Genomic DNA, 20,571 nt, shown 5'->3' with positions numbered 1-20,571 from the left:
AAATGATTGACGAACACACATATAAGTTCTAAAGCAGCTTCGCTTCTAACAAGATTCTGTTTTGTCAACATACTTAATTATACACAGAAGTAAATGAAAATTCTTAGATTATATTTGCAATTTATGTAAGCAAGCAGTGGCGTGCACTGGGAGACTTGACACAGGAAGTGCATTTCTTCAGGGATGAGGAGGGTAGGTTTTCCCAATTTCAATTTTAAGGGGGATGTTGACACTCCATTCCGCATGAATTATTTTAGCATTGGGATTTTGAGGTATAGCTAAAATTCAAGGTACAATTTTAATGTTTTGGCAGCATTTTAAAGTAGTTTATAGTCATAACGTCATAAAATACAAATTATCAATGATAGGCCACATACATTTAATAGGCCAATTAAATCGCGTGATTTCTGAAGAAAAATAATCTACAATTCTATTAATTAGTTTACTAAACTTTAAAAGAAGAAAGGATCTGAAGTTGAGATATTAGGTCAAGGGATGGTTTCAAGTTATTTTATTTGTAAGTTGTTGGATGGTTTTAGATTATTTTTCTGCTCCTTTGCTTAATGCTCACCCTTTCATTACTGAGCCCATAAATGCCAGGGGTACATCAACAAGTTATGGATAAGGACAATTTTAAAATTTTTGGCGAGGCTTTTAAAAAAATTAATAGAAACATTAAAACATAAGCATAAATAGAGCCATAGCTTTACATACCAATGTGACTTTTTTAACATCAAAAAACCTTTGTAAAAAATTTTGTCTTTTAAAGCTTGGCTAAAAAAAAACGATGGACCAATTAAATTATGTACTAGATGCTAATTAGTAAAAGAAATTACTCCCAAAGTTTTTAGCTGTGTATCTTAATCAGAAGCCGAAGTCTTGTTCCACATATACCATACGTAAGAGACAGTTGGACGGACATTTCCAATTATAGAATAGCTACACAAATAATAAAAAATGTAGATAAAAACTTGTAATATATTTCATAGATAATAATTACATTTACATTTTTATAATAAAATCATGTTTATAAGTAGCTGAACGTGCAGCTACTATATAATAATTTATTTGGTACATATTAATTGATAAAAAATCATTATTCTTACTACTTGACTAAATTTTGACATGGTAACATTAGTAAACTGTGTTTTTATTTACATGTTGTATACAATTTTCAAATAGAACATTAAAACCATGGATAGAGGTGACATTGGACAATAGATTATACAGGGTTCTCAAGTTTTTACAACCCATGCAAGATCTAATAAAAAACCTCAAAGTTTATAAGCTATTGAATAAAATATTTTTTATAATAATTTGGGAACCAGCATAATTTAATGTCGAATGTCTCCTCCCTTAATTCTCTTTGTAACTTTAATCTTTTAAGATTTGTATGCCAGAAAAACAAACAAAGTTAGATCATCATTAAAACAGACACCTAAAGCTAATAAATAACCTTAAACCTTTTAGAACTTGATTATAACAGATTATTTGTTGGCTTCATTGTGCCTGTTGTAATGAGGAAGAAGACCTTTCAGCTGTGTTGTCATCGTAAACAACCCTCAAAGTTACCAACAATTAGACCCCCCTTTGATAATTTCGACTTTATTTTTTGTAGAAAACTTAAAGACATCATAATTTTTTTCTTTTGCTCTTTTTTGTTATTAAAAAACTACAAATCTAATGTAAAACTCTTTAATAACTTTTCAAATTTAAAACTGAAGAGTTATTGTATAATAATTTCTAAGAAATATTATAAATTGAATAATCTTTTGAGATGAAATAATGCCTCTTTACATTTATAAATTCTAATAATATGTTTAAAGATATGTCTGTTAAAATATATTTTTTAAACAGAAAAAATTCCAATTGTAACTCATTATATTTCTATTATAATTGTATTATAATTAATTAAATAAAAGTTTAAAGTTTCTATTGGAAGACAAATTACTAAACAGATTTATAATTCAATTATTATGACATTCTTAAAAAAAAACTGTTAAAGGGATTGGGAAGTATATTCTACATTAAGGTTTGATAAACAAATGTAATAAAATTGCTTCCCAATCCCTTTAAATTCGTTGTGTTTGAAAGTGATAAAATCTTTTAAATATTAAATTATTGATAGAGAATCTAAATATATTAACTTAATTTTATGTTATTTTATCTTTTAAATTACTAAAACATGTAAATTAATGTAGGTATGCCTATTTCACTATAAGCATACCTATAACCTTTAACCTATCTACTATTTAGGTATTTTAAATCCAATTTTTTTTTCTTCAAAACTTTTAACTTTGAAGCCTATTTTCGTAACAATAACAAAACTTACTAAATCTAGAAAAAAAATTAGGTTTTGAAAGTCTTGAGTACATTATTAATATCATAATACGTTTTTTTTGCAATTTTAAGATCTACATTTAAAAATAATTTTTATCTGCATCCACAAGATTTGACCGACATTTGTGGATAATTTTTCAGCACAACGGACCCGTCCAGATCATAATACAGGAGTGTCAGGGAGTCATGTTTCTTTGCAACACAACATGCGGGTGGTGGCTGTCCCTCCCCGCCGTTGTGTTGCCCTCCGTGATGCTCCAGGGCTGAGAGGATGCTCAACACGGTGGCGTGATTTGTGGGATGCGAGTTCTGAAAAAAAATATTTAGATTAATAAGTCTTAAATATGATAGTAATATGATATGAAAATAGTTAATCATAATTTATATTTATGTCCAAAGAGATGTTAAAAGGGGAATTACAAGTACAGATATATTTTCGAAGCTACTAGTGTCTTTTTAAGGATTTACTAAAACTATTTCAAAATCACGAAACCTTGTCTTTAAATATAATTAGATTTCCTAATTAAATTCCAATCTTATAATTCTTTACAAGTATAGAATAAATAAGTAGTAAAGCTGTGTTAATTAATGATATTTTTTGGCAAAATATTTTCTAAATAACGTAGTATATTTATAACTATATATTTATTTATGTAATTTTTAATTTCCCTTCTATGAAAATAAACTAACAAAAATCAGGGAAAGCAGGAAATTCAAACATTTTCTGGATAAAAAGGAAAACAAGTGTAAATTTGTTCAGAGTAAGCAGAAATATATCGAAGCTGAAAATGAAAAAGTGATATTAATGTTAATAGTAATTATTCTTACATAAAAGTAACATGATGTCTGACTAGCTTAAGAGCACATTGACCGCTAGATAGACATAACTATCTAAAACTTTAAAGGATTCTTCTAATATTTATATGAAAGTTTTTAGACTATTTTGGGAGAATTTTTACTAAAATTGAAAGTGGAGGGTCACCTCCCCCCCCACCCCAACCCCTCCCTCCATTGAAGCCCCTAGGGGCGTAACCGCTAATAATTAATATTTCAGTGTATTTTTTCAAAAATTTGGGTTTCCTAAATTTACATTTCAATTTACCATTCTTATTTAAATATAAATATAATTTACTTTATCATTGTCATATCAACTACATACAACGATAATTATAGATTAGCTGTTCTCCTAGAAATATATAAAATTTTGCAATAGTAAAATTATTTATCTAAAGATCTAAATGTAAAGTAAATATAAACAGAAGGTGCTTTAACTTTATTTTTAAATACGTTTCAACGAAAATACAAAATTTCATAAATAGCAAATAAAGAAAAAAAAATTTGTTCTTTAAACCCATAATCAAATCAACTTGAAATGTAAAAACATATGGGTTTTTATAGTCAATTTTATAAGACTACAAGCATATGAGTCCCTAGCCTAAAGAGGCATTATGGAGAAGCTTTATAAAGTGTATAAAAAATCAATTAAAAATCAATTAAAATGAAGGATGAGAGGAGAAGTGGGAAAGAAAACCATTAAAAAGAAATGGATAATCCCTCATTTTTATGACGTCACATGGCTGAGTTTTTTGAGACACTTTGTAAAGCTTCCATTATTTAATAAGAAATAAGACATAGAAACATTTCCAAAACTTATAAAACCTGAAAAGATAAACTCAATAGGTTTAGTAGTTAGCGATATCTTAACAGACAGACAAAACCTCTGTAAATAAGCTAAATGTTATCACCTATTGTTTCATTTTGTTTCTGTTTTGTTTATTTTATAGATAAGCTAATATATGACTTAACTATCTATCTATTTACCTATAATCTATCTTTCTATCTTAATATCTATTTATCTATAACTCGGTCTATATATCAATCTAGCCACATATCTATCTATTTATATATCTATCTATCAAACTATCTACTCACCCTAGTGAGTGCGAAGGTACATTCCGCGAAATATTTAGCCATTTAGCTCTCATATATCAATTAATCCATATATTAATTTATCTATTAATCTATCCACGGATTTATCTATCTATCAATCTATTCACATGTTTATCTATCTATCTACTGATCTATCTATCAATCTACTCACCCTAGTGAGGGGGAAGGTACAATTGCCCGCACAATAGTTAGCCATATAGCTCTTGGGAGATATTATCCGCCGTCCAAATCCAACTCTACGGAGGTCTACTTTGTACTGGTGGAGTTTACACCCTCCTTCTCGTGTTTCAGAGGATTTCAAGACTTCGTCGGATATCTGAAAATATTAAATCTATATAATAAACGGATAAAAACAGAAATGTTGTTTGTAAAAGAAAAAAATAGCATGGTAGGGAGGGGCAAGTAGACTATAAATTTTACATGTATCCAAAATTACATAAACACGTGCTCTTATTCGTAGGTTTAAAGTAATAGGTACTTTTTAAAAATCTTAATTAGTTGTTTAAAACATGAAGTTTCCTAAAGACATAGTCATAGTTAAAGATCGAATTTAAATTGAATACAAGCGTTAAAACTGATTCGCGACCAAAAGATGCTTCTCTGACAAGCAAAGACAGTATATAAAACTGTTTCAAAGATCCTAATATGCATAGTTAGGAATGATGTATTAGGGCACTTAAAATGTTTTCATAATCATAGTTACATTAAGTATATTTTGATTATCTAAAGCGATTGCAATTATACATAAGGGAAATTTAACATAAATATCTCTATAAGGGTTCGGCAGCCGCATATTATAAATTCAGCTGCCGCAGCCTTTAGAACGTCAATGATATGCATCCGAATTTTTTTTATAATCATAAAATTGCACCTTAAGCTGTATTAAGCCGCTTATTTCTAACAATCCTTTAATTGGGCGGCTTATTATCCCTAACGCCTGCCTATCTATCTATTCTAATATATTACAATCTATCCATCTATTTTAGAGCAGCATAAAGTATATTTTGATAATGTAAAGTGTTTGCAATATACATATCTAAATTAGCTTTGGGTAATGTGGAAAAGGTAGATAAGGTGTGCCCAACATTTTTAATTTTCACATTTAAGTTAACAGGGATAATTATGTTCTTCAGTATCGCAGCATTGATATGTTAGAAATAGCTTAAGAACAATCACTGTTATCTTAAATAAACAGGAATTTGGTAAAATTAAGAGATTATAGTATAATTAAATGAATGTATACTAAACAAGGATGACAACATCCATAAAAGCGAAGCTCTGAAACGGTAGGACAAACGGACATTAACACTTGTATAATGTCAGAACTGAATAATCAGAATGCGAATGTATAAGAGTAAAAGCAAAATTGTAAGTAAAATGTGTTGAAAAACTGCTTGATTCAGGATAATGTTTATGGACATGCTTACATTTCTAGGACTTGATTATAGAGTTGCTTCGCTTATTACATTATACTTTGTTGTCCCAGGAATCAATATACCAAAAATCAGATCAATCGGATGATTAGATCACATAAAAATGTGTTGTTAAAAAAGTAAAAAAATCAACATGTTCAAAATGGACGTACGGACATTTTGGTGATGATTATAGAGTTGCTACGCTTTCTAAATCGTACCTAACTATTAAAGGAATCACCATGCACAATTTGAAATCGATAGGACAATTCTAACATGCCTAAATTAACGAAAAAAGCTATCCGTTACGGACGTACGGACGGACGTACGGACGGACGTACGGACGGACGGACGTACGGACGGACCGACCCTAATTATAGAAAAGCTTCGCTTTTAAAAATCACTTAAGCTTACACGCCAGAGCAATATGTTTTGACATATATAGAAGAATCCCCCCACCCCCCTCCCAAGCAAATGCTCTTTTGTCTAAGGGCAAGGCGACCCATGTAATATACTTTATTCTAATTTATTTTAGTTTGAAATTTGAATGTGAAGAATAAAAAATTTTAGGCTCAAATTTTAGCACTGAACAAGCATTTGGGGTTTAAAGATGTTTGTAGATTAAATTTATCTCTCAATCTATCTTTCTATCATTTTAAAATTTTGTTTACATTTTTATTTATTTTCCAGTATGACTTAAAAACCGATAAATTAGAACCGTTTTTACCCTCTAAATAAATACACCTTTTAGTAATACTCTGTGCACGCCACTGCATTTATGTATATCTTATTTTATTTAATGTCTAAGATTGTATTTATTATAGAAAGGATCTGGTCTACGATAAGCTAAGTAGAATCTCTTTAAAATTCTGAATTATCGGCACTTTCCCTAAAAGTGCCGATCAAACATTAATTTCCCCATTATTTACAATGAATTTATAATGATGGAGGGGAGTGGAAGGAGGGAGTGTTTCTCGATTGTTTAACCCCTGCGGGGAGCTCAAACCTTGCAGGGCCTTACCTAACCTTACCTGATGTAATAATTGAGCAAGTCAAAAACTATCCCCCTACTCGCTTATTAGCCATTTATTTCAAAATAATGGAGGGGTGGGGGCGGGGGGATTTGTCCTCAACAAGGCAATTTGAGAGAACTCCTCGATTTTTCAATTGTAGTAAAGAATATGATATAAAATTTGTCATTCTCTAAGAAAGGAACTTCAGACGCCGTTAAAAATATATTCTTAGGATCTTAAGATTTTAATTACATTTCAAAAGATCTTTGTATAAAAGATTCTCTTATAAAGTCTAAAATAAGTTTTTAAAATAATTAAAAAAAAAAACAAGGATGGCCATTTTAAAATTAAACAAGAAATTTGTTAGCTGCTAAAAAAGTTACTCTAACAATAGAAGTATTTACTTTTCAGGGAAGCTTTATATTGTGGACACTTTGAATTTCTTTTTGGAAATGGTATGTTATCTGCTAAAAGAATAGCGCTTTAGAAATTTTTTCTTAAATGTGGACTAATCCTCTAGAAGCAAGGGACGAAATAAATTCATATTTTTATCTCTGCTAATAACTTTGAGAAAAGAAATATTAAATATTATCAAAAAGACACCAAAACAGACTGACAACTTAGAATACAGAAAAGCTACGTTTTATTAAAGCAATAAAGCTACTTCAACTCCAAATCAGGCCAAAAAAGGGGCTACAAAATAAAGTCCTCAAAATTCCATATAAGGACTATATGTCCATAATAGTAAGTTTTTGTAAACACTTTTCTATCAATTTGACAATCAAAATGAAATAAGTATATTATATAATGTTGTGGACCAAATCAGTGTTCAGGGGTGTTTTTTTATATTACGTTATTCTTTGCTTTCTATACGTTGTGTGTATTTAGTTTTAGGTAAGCCCTGCGTGGCAAGTAGTGCATCGTAGGAATAGGGCCATGCAAGATAAAAGGATATATGTATCGTATTATGTAAGACACACATTTTAAAGTTTCAACTGTTCACTCATTTGAACCTTATCCCACTAAAAACCAGGGATCTAAGGGGATAAGACAATGGCCGATAAATTGTACATTAATGGTGATACACAAATTTATCCCTTCTATAGATTACATTTAGAGATGAAACGTTTTGACACTCAACTTTATAAACCAGCCAATAAATAACAAACAGTTAAAAAAATCGTTATTATAAAACTTTGGGGACAAGTGTATTACCCAGCCCACTGTACCCTCTCTGACCAAAAACACACAAAGACTTTACTACTAAAAAAGAATGATTTCTAACAAATAAAAAAAAACTTTCAGATAAGTTTTCTAAAATCTTTAAGCTTAACAATAAAAAGTTTTAAGGGATTAAAGATAACTTTACACAAAATTAACTCCAAATCATTAAAACTTTTTCAATTAAACATATTTTCTTAGCAGAAAAACGATTGTTATAAGATAAAAGAAAATTGTTATTTTTTTCTTCTTTTTCTGATAAATAAATATTGTTTGCTATTGTTGAGTAGAGACACATTTTCTAAATTAAACAACACCTAATAGGCTAATACAATCATAACACTCAAAATAGCAAACGAAAAAGAATTGCAATATGCATAACTTGCGGCTGCGCCCCTAGAGGACTCTAGGAATGTTGACTATTAAAAGTCAGGGATCAAAAGGGATAAGACAATGGCCAAAAAATTAATGTACCTTCTGTAGCGTAAAATTAGTGGTTGAAATATTTAAACACTCAACTTAATAAACCATCTAATCAAAATTCCTTAGTCCCAAACTTGTAACGCCAACGAATAAGAAAACGTTTTTAGAAAACTTTGGGGACTAGTGCCCATTGTCCCTTCTCTTTCCAGTCAAAAGTCCTAATTCAATAATTTGTTTTAAATTGCAAATAAATTATCCTTACATACATCATAACAAAGGATATTTTTTTCTGAACATTTGTCTTTGTCTTACAATAAAGATATAATAATATCCTAAAGAATTTTTTATTATTGTTACTTGGACATAATAAAAAAGTACTAAATAGATCTTATATCTGTATCCAATCCGTATCCGACGAAATGCGTAGCTATTTTTGTGTCTTTACTTAAAGCTACGCATTTTAAATTGGAAAAAAATTATTCACCTATGACTTTTTTCTAATAATAAATCAAAACTAATGAAGAAGGGTGATTTTCAATTGTTTGTTTTATTACACTATTTCAGGTTAAGTTATATTAGGTACTAGGAAGATTTTTACCCCCCACCCCCTATCTTTAATTCTATTAAAAATAAGGTGTGGGTTTACTAAAATTTTAATAATCTAACCTGATATTCCAGACGTTTCCAAAACTTGGGTAGTCCATCCTTACTCTCTTTTCCTTCCTTCTTATGTTTTCTTTGTTTATTATGATGTGAGCTGCGCCCCGAGTGTTTGTGTTTGTTCTTGTTTTTAGTTGGATAATCCTTAGGGTAGGGTATTGTGTCTCCGTCTGTTTTCAATCTAAAAACAATATCAAATTGAGTTCTAAAATACTACATTATTATACTGGTACCCAAAATATTATGAATACAATACCTTATTCGTTGGCTTATAAAAACTTTGGCAAGCTTAATTAATCTTGATTGTGTGGTACAAACGGAAATAGTCCCTTTTGTAACATCGCCCCATAAGGGGCGATTAGTCGTATTTTTAAAATGGCTTTTTATAGGTTATTTTAGGTTAGGTTAGGTTATATTGGGTTAGGTGATTGCCCCACAGGGTTAGAGCCCCCTGCAGGTTATTTATCTAACTCGATATAACAAATAAAAATTTAGCTTTCTTACTATCCATTAAACTATGAATCTACCCTTTTTTGTATTTATCCATCTACTCAGTTATATATTCAAAATATCTATCTATCTATTAATTTATCCTTGGTTATTTGCTATTGGTTACGCTCCTAGAGGCCTCTAGGGATCCCTGAGAAGGGAAGGAGGGGCAGTTGATCCCCCATTTTCTATTTTAGTTTTAAAGAAACAGAATAAATAAAAAAAAAATTGGGGGAGAATTTTTTTTCTAGTGGCGATTTCTCTTTGGAGGGCGGTGGAACCCTCACAAAAAATAGTTATAAACCTTCCCAGGACCTATGAAAAGCTACCCTATGTAAAGGAGAACCATATCGGTTCAGTGTTTAGTGAGATCCTACGGTACACTACAACATAGATAGATAGACACATTGACAGATATCCTCTTACTATATGATAAGGATTTACCTGAATTGACCAGCTTCTATTGAAGAAAGATCATCACTCTCATAATCAAGATCAAGAATATTTTCATTTTCGTCGGGATAATCATCGTCGTAGAAACTTAAAACCTACAAAAAGAATATGTTGTTGTAAGGGTTCAGTATGATCAACAGATCTATAGTATAGATGTATATACAGTTAACTACCTGCCTCCCTTTTTGTTTTCTGCTACTTGGCTGTATTAATATTCCCGGAACCATTGGTTGATTTTCAATGACCTAGTTGATAGTTGTCACAAGGTCCTTGGGATGGGGACAAACAGTTATTTAAGCCCTTCCCTCTATAGTATTTTACTTTATGTATGATTTCATAAAAACTGAATTTATTTGAGGTTTTGAATTATCAAAGGAGCTTTATAATAAATATATATATGTCCATTTAGTAAAATTAGAGCCAAAATGACATAATATTTTGTTCAGATTATTATGCTTTTTTTGATATTGATAACACTGTAGTATTTATTTTTCTTTGCTTTTATGATTGTGTCATCCCTGTAGAAAAAAGTTTTATTCTAATGTTTCTTTGGCTCGTTACTTTTATTTCAACAATAAATAAATATTTACCTCGTTTTTCATTTTTCTCTCCTTTTTTCTCATCCTTTTCTTTTTCTTTTTATCCATCTTTTTCTTTCTATCACCTTTATCACCTAAATCTTCTTCAATAGAAATATTATTATCGTCCTCATTATCCTGATCAGCAATAGTGTATAAATTGTTGGGATGGTCAAAATCCTCAATATTGGACATAATCTCAACAAATCTCTTTTTCCGCGGATGGGATTCCTGCACCTCTATCGTAACGGCTGGTGGTTCCTCAGCGGCAAAGTCGGCGATAAAGTTTGGCGGATTTTCTGTTGAGTCGGCAGTTTGTAGAAGCAGGAAGGGGGAGCGGAATAATTTCAGCACGCTTCGCGTTGGTAGAATCTTTCCAGACAGGCTTTCAAACCTAAAATGAATTATATATGAATTTTAAATCTATGGGTAACTTAAGTTAGAAGAAATACATACATCCCACTTTTTTATATTATACTATTTGATTCGTTTCTAGGCTCACGGGAGGACTGGGTATGTCAGAAAAATAGCCTAAAACCACCCCAATACATCTAAAAAGCTTTTCTAAAAAGTATAACCAATTCAAACCAGTATTTTTTCCGAGATATTTAGCTTCAGACAAAAACCTTACTACTTTATATTAGAGATAGAATATTAAAACAATGTTTGTATATGATCTCTTAATAATAATATATGATAAATATTATTAATTGTGTTATGTTTACTTTAGCTCTGATTATTAGATATTGTTGATTTTAGATCATTTAGTTATCATATACAAAACCGCATAAATTCTAAAAGTTATACATATTTCTTTATCAATACATGTTTAGATACGTATAATCCAGACAACTATCTGGCCCAAGTGGTGGATCCCTTATCGTCAGCTAAAAATTTGCTTTCTGTTTTTTTTTTAAGTTACTCGCTATTAGCTGATTTAAAAGACTAAATACAAAATCACAGCCCTTATGCAACCTCTATTCTTTTACGTTACTTAATTTTTTTATATTTTAATGAAACCATTTAAAACCGAAATGAACTTTAAATAGTTTCTTCCATTGGCCTATTATATATATCATTTTGATGATTTAATCCTATAACTTTAAAACCCACAAATTCTTTGTTATATTTGGCTATTTTCAAGTATTGGTTATACAGTTTGTAGGAACTCTTCTTAGATTAAGAAATCAAACTTTATTAGTTTGTTAAAGGATTAATATAAAATATCTATCTATCAATCCTATATTTCTTGTTATATTAGCGAAGCTATCAATATCAATTGATTGTCTGTCTGTCTGTCTTTTAAACTTTCCCAATAACATTAAAACTTATTTTCCGTCCATTTCACTGTGAAATGAAAATTTTAAAAGATAAACATGTTTTTCTCAGCTGCGAATAAAAATAGATAAAATTTCTTGTAAACATTACCATTATTTTATATTTAAGCATATTTCTACTGATGGATGTTGTCATCCTTGTTGTTATATTTATCAGTTTGCAAATGGATTAAGATGATTTATCAATTTTGATTAATACATATCAAATAAATGATAAAATGCTTGTTGTCTATTCAGCGGCCGCGGCCTAGAATTTCCAAGAACAAGCCGCAGCTTCTTAAATAAGTTTTTTTTGCAGCTATGGCTACTGAACCCAGTCTAAGGTAAAATTCCAAACATTAAAGAATAATAAGAAGCCTCATTGTAAAGGAGAGCTATATTGGTCCAGCGGTTTGTGAGGTCTTAAAGTACAGACAAACATACTTTTAGCTTTATATAAGAATATTCATAGCCTTACATGTAGACTTGTCGAGCAGCTATGATCCTTAATATAAACTTGTTATTGGTATACTTTAAAACATTTAAATACAATGATTTATTTTTAATTAATTAGTCATTGCATGATTTTTTATTTACTTAGCTTTAATTTATTTGTTTTTGACCGTAGTTTTTTTTACTACAAAACAAATACTAGAATTCAAAAAAGATAATTATTTGTGGTTTTCATTAATGACAATGACATAATTAAAACATTCGGGTCTTTTTCAATTCTGACAATGTCAAGCATATACAAAAAGTCCCCACTGGACCTAACCCTACGGGATGAGTTTCTAAACTTTACTTAACCTATACTAACAAACAGAAACAATAAGTTAGTTAGTGGTCCAAATGAAACATGATGAAAACTGCCGATAAACCTTTTAATAATAGCTTTTGCTTTGGAATAACATTTCCAGTATGGCTTCGAAACCGATTTATCTACACTGGATAAGAGCCGGTTCTGTGTTATACTTAAAAAATGCGTGACCTATTTTCATCGAATAATTAAATAAAATTATAAACGTGATAAAAGTTTTGTTAACCAGAGCCTTTGGCACCACGGGGCAAAGGACACTTGAATTAATCTTATAATTTTCCATTTTATTATCCGCGGAAAGCTGTCTATAATACGAAGCGATGAATGACTATTTCCCAACATAAAAGTTAACAGGGAATTCCTATTGACATTGAAATCGTGACCCGTATATTTGTGTCGTTGTCGACATTAATCTACATTTATATCAACAAAATGCAATCACACGGAGATAGGAATGAGTCAATGGGACCTATTTAGTTACTCTGCCAATCTCATGGATATTAAGGAATAAGACAATACATACAAAATAACCATAAAAAATCAATCGTTCTGTATTTATTGAAAATTTTGAGCACTATTAGTTTTGAACCAACCAATCAAAATTCGAGCCAACAAATAACTAAACTTTTTATAAAACTTTGGGTACCAATGTAATTTACAGTCTAATGTCTTCTCAATCCATGGTAAATCTTTAATCTTAATATAATTTATTTTCTCGTATTCATTCGAATCCGGTGGATAGGAACCGGTTCTCATCCATACGAAAAAACTATGTCTATAGCATCGTATTATATCCAGCTTTCTACGAATATAGAAATGTACAATCATAAGATTAAAACCAGTTATTTTAGCCCGTGCCTTCGGCACCTAGGAGCTAAAAAAACTAGTTTTAATCTTATAATTGTACATTTTATATCCGCGGAAAGCCGTTTATAATACGATGAAAGAAATAACTATTATCTATCCACAGAAACGAACATAATTCATTAATAGTCATCCCGCTATCTCTGAGAGATCCTTAAAAGAAGACACATAAATATGTATTTCAAAGTAGATAAAATTAAGTATTATCTATAGTAATTAATTCAATTATACATAACAATGATGCAAAATACCCAATGAGCAGTGATAACACCAACTTAATTTCTAAAAAAAATAATAATGAGTGGTATTTTATTTCCCTTTGTTAAACCTCTGCGGAAGCAACTAACTTTGTAGGGCTACTCTACCTAATGTAACTTAACCTGACCTAAAGTAATAAACAATCACAATAATAAACAAATGTAAAACATCACAAAATGGCATTATAATATTGACATTACAGGTGTAAACTAAAGATTTAATTGGATATGAACTTTGAGATTTATTTGCTAAAAATAATATCATTGCGCTAAATTTGAATTTGCAACTTGTTGGTAACAAACTTTGGTATCTGTTTGCACTTGTCATTTAGTGAGTTAAGAGTGCAAGATTCTTACAAGGATTTGGGCAACAGATAGGCATCTTTTATTGTATTATAACAAAACAACTAAACTTTAACTATTTTTACTTGATATAACAAGAATTATTACCTTTAAAGAATTAAAAGACTTTGAAGTGTAATCAGTGGCGTGAACAGAGTTTTGCCAGGGGGTGGACAAAACACACTTAAAAATGTTGACACCTTTTCTGATTGTGTTCATGAAAGGGAAAGATAAATTGCTTAACTTATTGTTGCGCTATATAATAAGCTTAGTTATCCTTTTTCAACAATACCGTCATGCATTCATAGATCGCAGGACAATCATTTCTTATCTGGGGGTGAGTGGAATATTATGGTTATTGGATGAACACTTATTCTCTTTGAATCACAGATAAAGATACAACCAGAATAATTGATTGTGGATAAAGCTTTACAATTACAGTAGACCCTAATCAGTAAATATACATCTTAAAAAACAAATACAATGCTTCTCTTTAAATGAAAGCTGTCCAACGATAAATGACGATAACATCCCTAATGATAATAAACAAAATCATTCCTTCCATAGATTATAATGATTGTTGGAAAATTTTGACGCTACAACTTTGGAACTAACCAATTAAAAATCAATTAAAGTACCCAAAGATTTTTGAGCCAACGATAAGATAACGTGGTTATAAAACTTTACAGTCCAATGTAATATATCCATGTGTTATTAGATTCTAAACCTTAGTCAAGGAATACAGAGTCAAGGCTTATGCCATAAATTTATATTAAACATTAAAGGTTATATTGTGGTAATACGGCAACAGACGGACGGGTAGTTTACAGAGTTGCTACGCAGTGGCTTATCATGTCAAGCCTTCTGCACTAATCCTATTATATCACCATTCACCTCATGACCGCAGATGACCCCGTTGCGCAGCGGTCAAACTGGACTGGCTAAATAGGGGAGGGGCACGGACACGCAGCAATCACGCGCCCCTCATGCAACTATACAACCGGGAGGTGGTGCCTCCCCTTTTACCACAGCTACCCCCACAGACTGTCTACCGCCGCGGGCTACGCCCTTGTCTCCCACACCCCCTTCAAACCTAACCTATTGTTATAATTTATTTGTATATATATAGTAACCACCCATTGTAAATGTATTCAGTTAAATATATAATTTCTGTATGACTAAATCCTGCTAGTTTGTTTTGGTAGAATACTTCAAGGCTAGGGCTCGTTGGATTCGAACTCGCAACCGGTGAGCTGAAACGCTTCGGCTTACCACATCTTGGTGTCAGCGTGTTTCAATCGAGCCCTACAGAATTTAGCCTATTCTACCTCTGATTGGACCCTTTTGCAAGTAAGGGGACAGTCAGCTGCCAACTGACCCGTGAGACGGCCTTTTTAGGTCGATTTTCCATCATTTGAACGCATTATGTAGGCCTCTGGCCTACGGCAAGCAGATTTAGCCTGCTAAAAGCGCCAGTTTACGGCGTTTTTCCGTACCGTGTAGGAGTAGCGCTAGGTGCGCAGCCACGGTAATCGGATAATTTAGCTCAGACGGCTACAAAACTGAGTCTAAATTGGCAAGTGTAGCTGGGACAAGCCCCAGGACACCCAGGCCAAACCTACGAGACGGACAGCTAAGTGCTGGTCTCCCTGAGAAGGCAATGTGTGGCTGCGAAGCTTCAGCACACAAGTAAGACCTACCACTGCGACGGATAGCAGAATTTGAGCCAAAGGCACGGCAGGACGGGACATTCCCTGCCGCTGCCTCCCAGGATTCGAACCCGAGGCGCTGCAGGAAGGGCCATTCCCTGCCGCCATCTTTCGGGATTCGAACCAGCGGCGCTGCAGGACGGGACATTCCCTGCCGCCGCCATCCATCTGACCCTTGCAGGACGGACATTCCCTGCTGCCGGTGCTTCCAGAATCACACCTAGAGCTCCTAGTGATAACTACACATAAGTGTGTATAAATGTCAACCAAGTGATAAAAAGAAATATAAAATTGTTGACCCAGTGATAATTGATAAGCTCTAGTGATTCGAAGCTACAGTATAAGCCACCACCAGCGGTCTACACACACACCATGGTAAGCGATACTACCATAGCTGCGGTTCGGCCACCGCCGAAGTTTCTGCCGACCCCAGCCGAGCGAGAGGCCCCCCTGTCTCAAGGGCAGGACCTCCACTTCCCCTGCCACATCAGGGTGAGGTTTCCTACTCCTGACCCTGCCCAGCACGTACAGGTTGATGCCATGGTAGATTCTGGCAACCGTGTACCAGGGTCTGCCGTCATTTCTGAACACCTCATGCACGCAATGGGCATGCAGCGCATGTTGGTTCCAGACAACACCCAAATCCTGACTGCTAATGAGGAAGGGCAGCCCCTTCAGGTAATTGGAAAATTATATGAATTATATATGGCAGTTTCACACACTCTTATACTCCATCTGTACCACGTGACTGTGGTACGGAATCTCTCACACCCTCTGAACCTAGGAGGGTACTTTCTCAAGGAGTTCGGAACTAGGCTCTGTTTCGACATGCAACCCCCCTGCTTGTGGGTGCGTGGGGAGTTTATCCCACTCCGTGGCGTCCCCATAGACCGGGAGACAGCCGAGAGAGAGTTGAGTTACGAGGGGCCTCTGCCAGGCCCACTGCCAGAGCAGCCGCGTGTAGTCGAGAAAGGCACGCACTGGGTGGATGCTGCGCTGAACGCCCACAGGGGGACCAACCTGCTAGCCATGGGGTTGCCCCCAGTACCCAAGGTGCCTCTGGAGAACCTGCCAACGACGTTTCCCGAGATTTCCAGCCCTCCAGAGCCTATCTTCTCCGCCGACACCTTCATCAACGGCCAGCCGTGTCCACCTGGCCCCCTCTACCTGGGGCCCCCAGCAACCCAACCGGCCAAGTCCGAGCCCAGACCCGTCAAGTCGCAGTCTGATGCACTCGGAGCCACGCTCAGCCCCCCCCGGCACTGTGCCCGTCAAGTCGTGGCCGGACGCCCCCGGAGCCACGCATGGCTCCGATGCCTCAGCCTCTCCCGGCGCCAAGCCCGTCAAGTCGCGGCCGAACGCCCACGGAGCCAAGGCTGGCCCCGGCACCCCGGCCTCTCCCAGCGCCGAGCCCGTCAAATCGTGGCCGGGCGCCCTCGGAGCCACGCATGGCTCCAACACCTCAGCCCCTCCCGGCGCCGAGCCCGTCAAATCGCGGCCGGTGGCTCCCGGAGCCGAAGCTGACCCCGTGCCAGCCACGTACAGGCTAAGCGCTGTCACTCCAACCGATGGCCAACCACCCCAACTCCGTACGGCCAAGAGGGTGGTCTTGCCTGGCCGCGGTGTCATGGCTGTCCCTGTTGAGCTAGTGGGACACCGTACCAAGGATGCCATCCAACTATCTGCCCCAGAACAGAGGTTTGGGGAGTATCTTGTCATCCCAGAAGGCCTGTATGCACACAGGCCTGGCTCCGCCAGCCTGTTCCGAGTGCTGGTGGTAAATGAGGGGGAGATGCCTCTCCTGCTGAACGCCGGCCTCCCCGTGGCTGGGGAGCTGGTAAAGCCCGACATTCTGGAGGTTTCTGACAAGCCTCCCCCTCGTATCCATTCGTTCCAAGAGCCTGTTGAGCCCCCAGATATGCAGCAGCTGTGGGCAGCCCTTGAGATGGAGGAGAACGAATTTCTGCGCAAGGACCCCCTGCTCAAGAAGGAGGTCTGGACCATGTTGTCAGAGTACAGAGATGTCTTCTCAAACTCTACCCCCGGCTGCACTGATGTAGTAGAGTTACAGCTGCGCCTCAAGCCAGGGACCCAGCCGATCCGCCAGAGATTTAGGGATCTGAACCCGCGGCAGGAGGCTGAGCCGGAGAAGCAACTGGACACCTGGCTGCAAGAGGGAGTCATAGAGCCTTCAGACTCCGCCTGGAGCAGCCCCCTGGTGCCCATCAAGAAGAAGGACGGGAGCACCCGCTGGGCCGTCGACTACAGGGCCCTCAACAAGTGTCTTGAGCTGGACAGCTACCCCTTGCCCAGGATCCAGCAGCTGGTAGAACGAGCCGGGGGACACCGCGTCTACAGTGCCTTAGACGCGGTGGCTGTGTACTACACCATCCGAGTGTCCGAGGACAGCCGGCCCTGCACCGCCTTCACCACCCCCAGAGGCTTGTACCAATGGAAAAGGATGCCCTTTGGCCTAGCTACAGCGCCATCTGTCTACTCCAGATTTATTGCAGGGGTCCTGAACCCATTAGGCACGGCCAACCTCCAGTCATATCTTGATGATGTCCTGACCTTTCACCAAGACACCTGGGCCCACCTGGCTAGGCTCTGGGAAGTCTTGGAAGCCCACCGCAGGGGAGGAATCCGCCTCAAGCCAGCCAAGACCAAGCTGTTTCGAGCCAAAGTAGACTACCTGGGCCACACCCTCAGCCGTGAGGGGATAGCCATGCAAGAGGATTATATTGACCGCATCCTTGACTGGCCGGCCCCCATCACCCCCAAGGACCTGCTGGTGCTCCTGGGGTTCTTTGGCTACTACCGCTTGTTCATCCCAGAGTATGCCGACCTCACCTACGAGATGAATCGGCAGAAAACGGCCAAGACACTGACCTGGACGGCTGAGATGGAAGCCCAGCTGGTACAGCTCAAGGACAAGTTTCGCCAAGCCCCCATCCGAGCGCCACCCAGGTTTGACTTACCAGCCGTGTTCCAGCTCACCACAGACTTCAGCAGCCGCGCCATCTCTGCCATACTCAGCCAATGCCAGGACGGCAAGGAGAGGCTCATTGCCGCCGTGGGGCGCAAGACAACCGACCCCGAAACTCGCTACCCATCCTGGAAGGGAGAGATGGCCGCCATCATGTATGGAATTCGGAAATTTCACGGCATCTTGTCCTACCGTAGTTTCCAGATCAACACTGATTCCTCAGCCTTGCTACAGATGAAGTCGCTGAACACATCCACAGGGATGGTGGCCCGCTGGCAGGAGGAGCTAGCGGCCCTAGATTTCACTGTCTGCCATCGTCCTGGCACCCAGAATACCAATGCTGACGCCCTCAGCCGCCGGGAGGACGATAATATGCCGACAGCCACCGCCGAAGAATTAGCAGAGCAGGCTGAGTACCTTCACACCCTTTGCCAGCTAGGGGAGCCCGCAGCTGGCAGACCCTACGCAGCACGGCTGGACCCGGCCCGAGTCTTAGAAGCACAGACACAGGATCCCCTCCTGCTCCGTGTCCGCCAGTGGGTGGCCGACGGAAAGGCCCCAACTAAGGCTGAGCTGCGAGGCAAGGACAGGGACGAGCAGCAGTATGCCAGCCGCTTCGCAGCCCTGGGACTTGACGAGCATGGCTGCCTCACCACCACCGACCAGACCCTGACAGGGGAGAGGACAAGTTACCTGCTGCCTTCGGCCCTCCAGCAGGACGCGTTTTTTCTGGCCCATGGGACCCCCATGGCGGGGCATTTTGGGATGGACGCCACTATTGCCCGCGTCGCCATGCATTTCTGGTGGCCCAACCTGTCCCGTGACGTCCGCCTGATGGTTCAGACTTGCCCTGAGTGTGTACAGAAGGTCACCAAGGAGAGGCTGAAGTTAGGAATACACGTGCCCTCCCGCCAGGGGTATCCACAGCAAGTCCTGTTTATTGACCTGGTAGGGCCCCTGCCAGAGACACCAGCCGGGAACCGCTACATCCTCACCTGTCAGGATGGGTTCAGCCGGTTTGTCAGCCTCTACGCCATCCCCAACAAGCGCACTCTCACGGTGGCTGAAACCCTACTGCACCGCCACCTGGCCACGTTCGGATGTCCCCTGAAGATCCACTCCGACAATGGAATGGAGTTCACTGGCCAGGTATTCAAGGAACTGGCCTCCAAGCTTGAGATTGGCCTGACACATCCACCGCCCTACAACCCGCAGTCCAACCGGGTGGAGAGGTTCCATCGGACGCTCAACACAGGCATGCGGCTGTTCCTGGACAGAGACGACAACAACTGGGAGCCACACTTGCCTGCCATTGCCTTCGCCTACAATACCAAGGCCTGCAGATCCACGGGCGTGACCCCTTTCCTGGCCTACTTTGGGAGAGAGGCCAAGCTCCCGGTGGACATGGTACTCCGGCTGCCAGACACTGAATATGCCTCAGTCCCAGCCAACGTCCAAGCTCTCCTGCAACGATACCATGCCGTGTACGACGCAATCCAGCAGCGAGAGGAGGGAACCATCCGAAGGAGCGCGGCCGCCTACGAAGGCACAGCCAAGTACAAAGTTGGAGACCTGGTCTGGTATCTAGCCCCCCGCCTGGTGCCAGGGAAGTCAGCCAAGATTACCAAGAGGTGGACTGGCCCTTGGAAGGTAGTGAGACAAGCCACAGACGTCCATTATGTCATCAAACCTGCCTCTCCAACAGCCAAGATCTCGGAAATCACCGCGCATGTAGGCCGAC

The 20,571-nt window shown here is 37.8% G+C and overlaps 1 protein-coding gene across 1 annotated transcript in view; it reads right to left on the bottom strand.

Moving 5' to 3' along the window:
* Positions 1-964: 964 nt before the first annotated feature.
* Positions 965-20,571, bottom strand: part of LOC145325090 (uncharacterized) — a 98,893-nt gene continuing 79,286 nt past the window's right edge. Inside the window, exons 6-10 of the mRNA XM_080167934.1 lie at positions 10,552-10,933; positions 9,953-10,056; positions 9,026-9,200; positions 4,442-4,606; positions 965-2,649 (exon numbers count right to left, since the gene is read on the bottom strand). Of these exons, the coding sequence (XP_080024060.1) occupies positions 2,434-2,649; positions 4,442-4,606; positions 9,026-9,200; positions 9,953-10,056; positions 10,552-10,933 (1,042 nt within the window). The 3' untranslated portion in view covers positions 965-2,433. The remainder of the gene's footprint in view (positions 2,650-4,441; positions 4,607-9,025; positions 9,201-9,952; positions 10,057-10,551; positions 10,934-20,571) is intronic.

The sequence above is a fragment of the Acartia tonsa genome, chromosome 7 (assembly GCF_053477335.1).
Source record: "Acartia tonsa isolate MP-2025a chromosome 7, ASM5347733v1, whole genome shotgun sequence".
NCBI classification, from domain to species: domain Eukaryota; kingdom Metazoa; phylum Arthropoda; class Copepoda; order Calanoida; family Acartiidae; genus Acartia; species Acartia tonsa.
The sequence above is the reverse complement of the archived record's forward strand: the minus strand, read 5'-3'. Positions and strand labels throughout refer to the sequence as shown.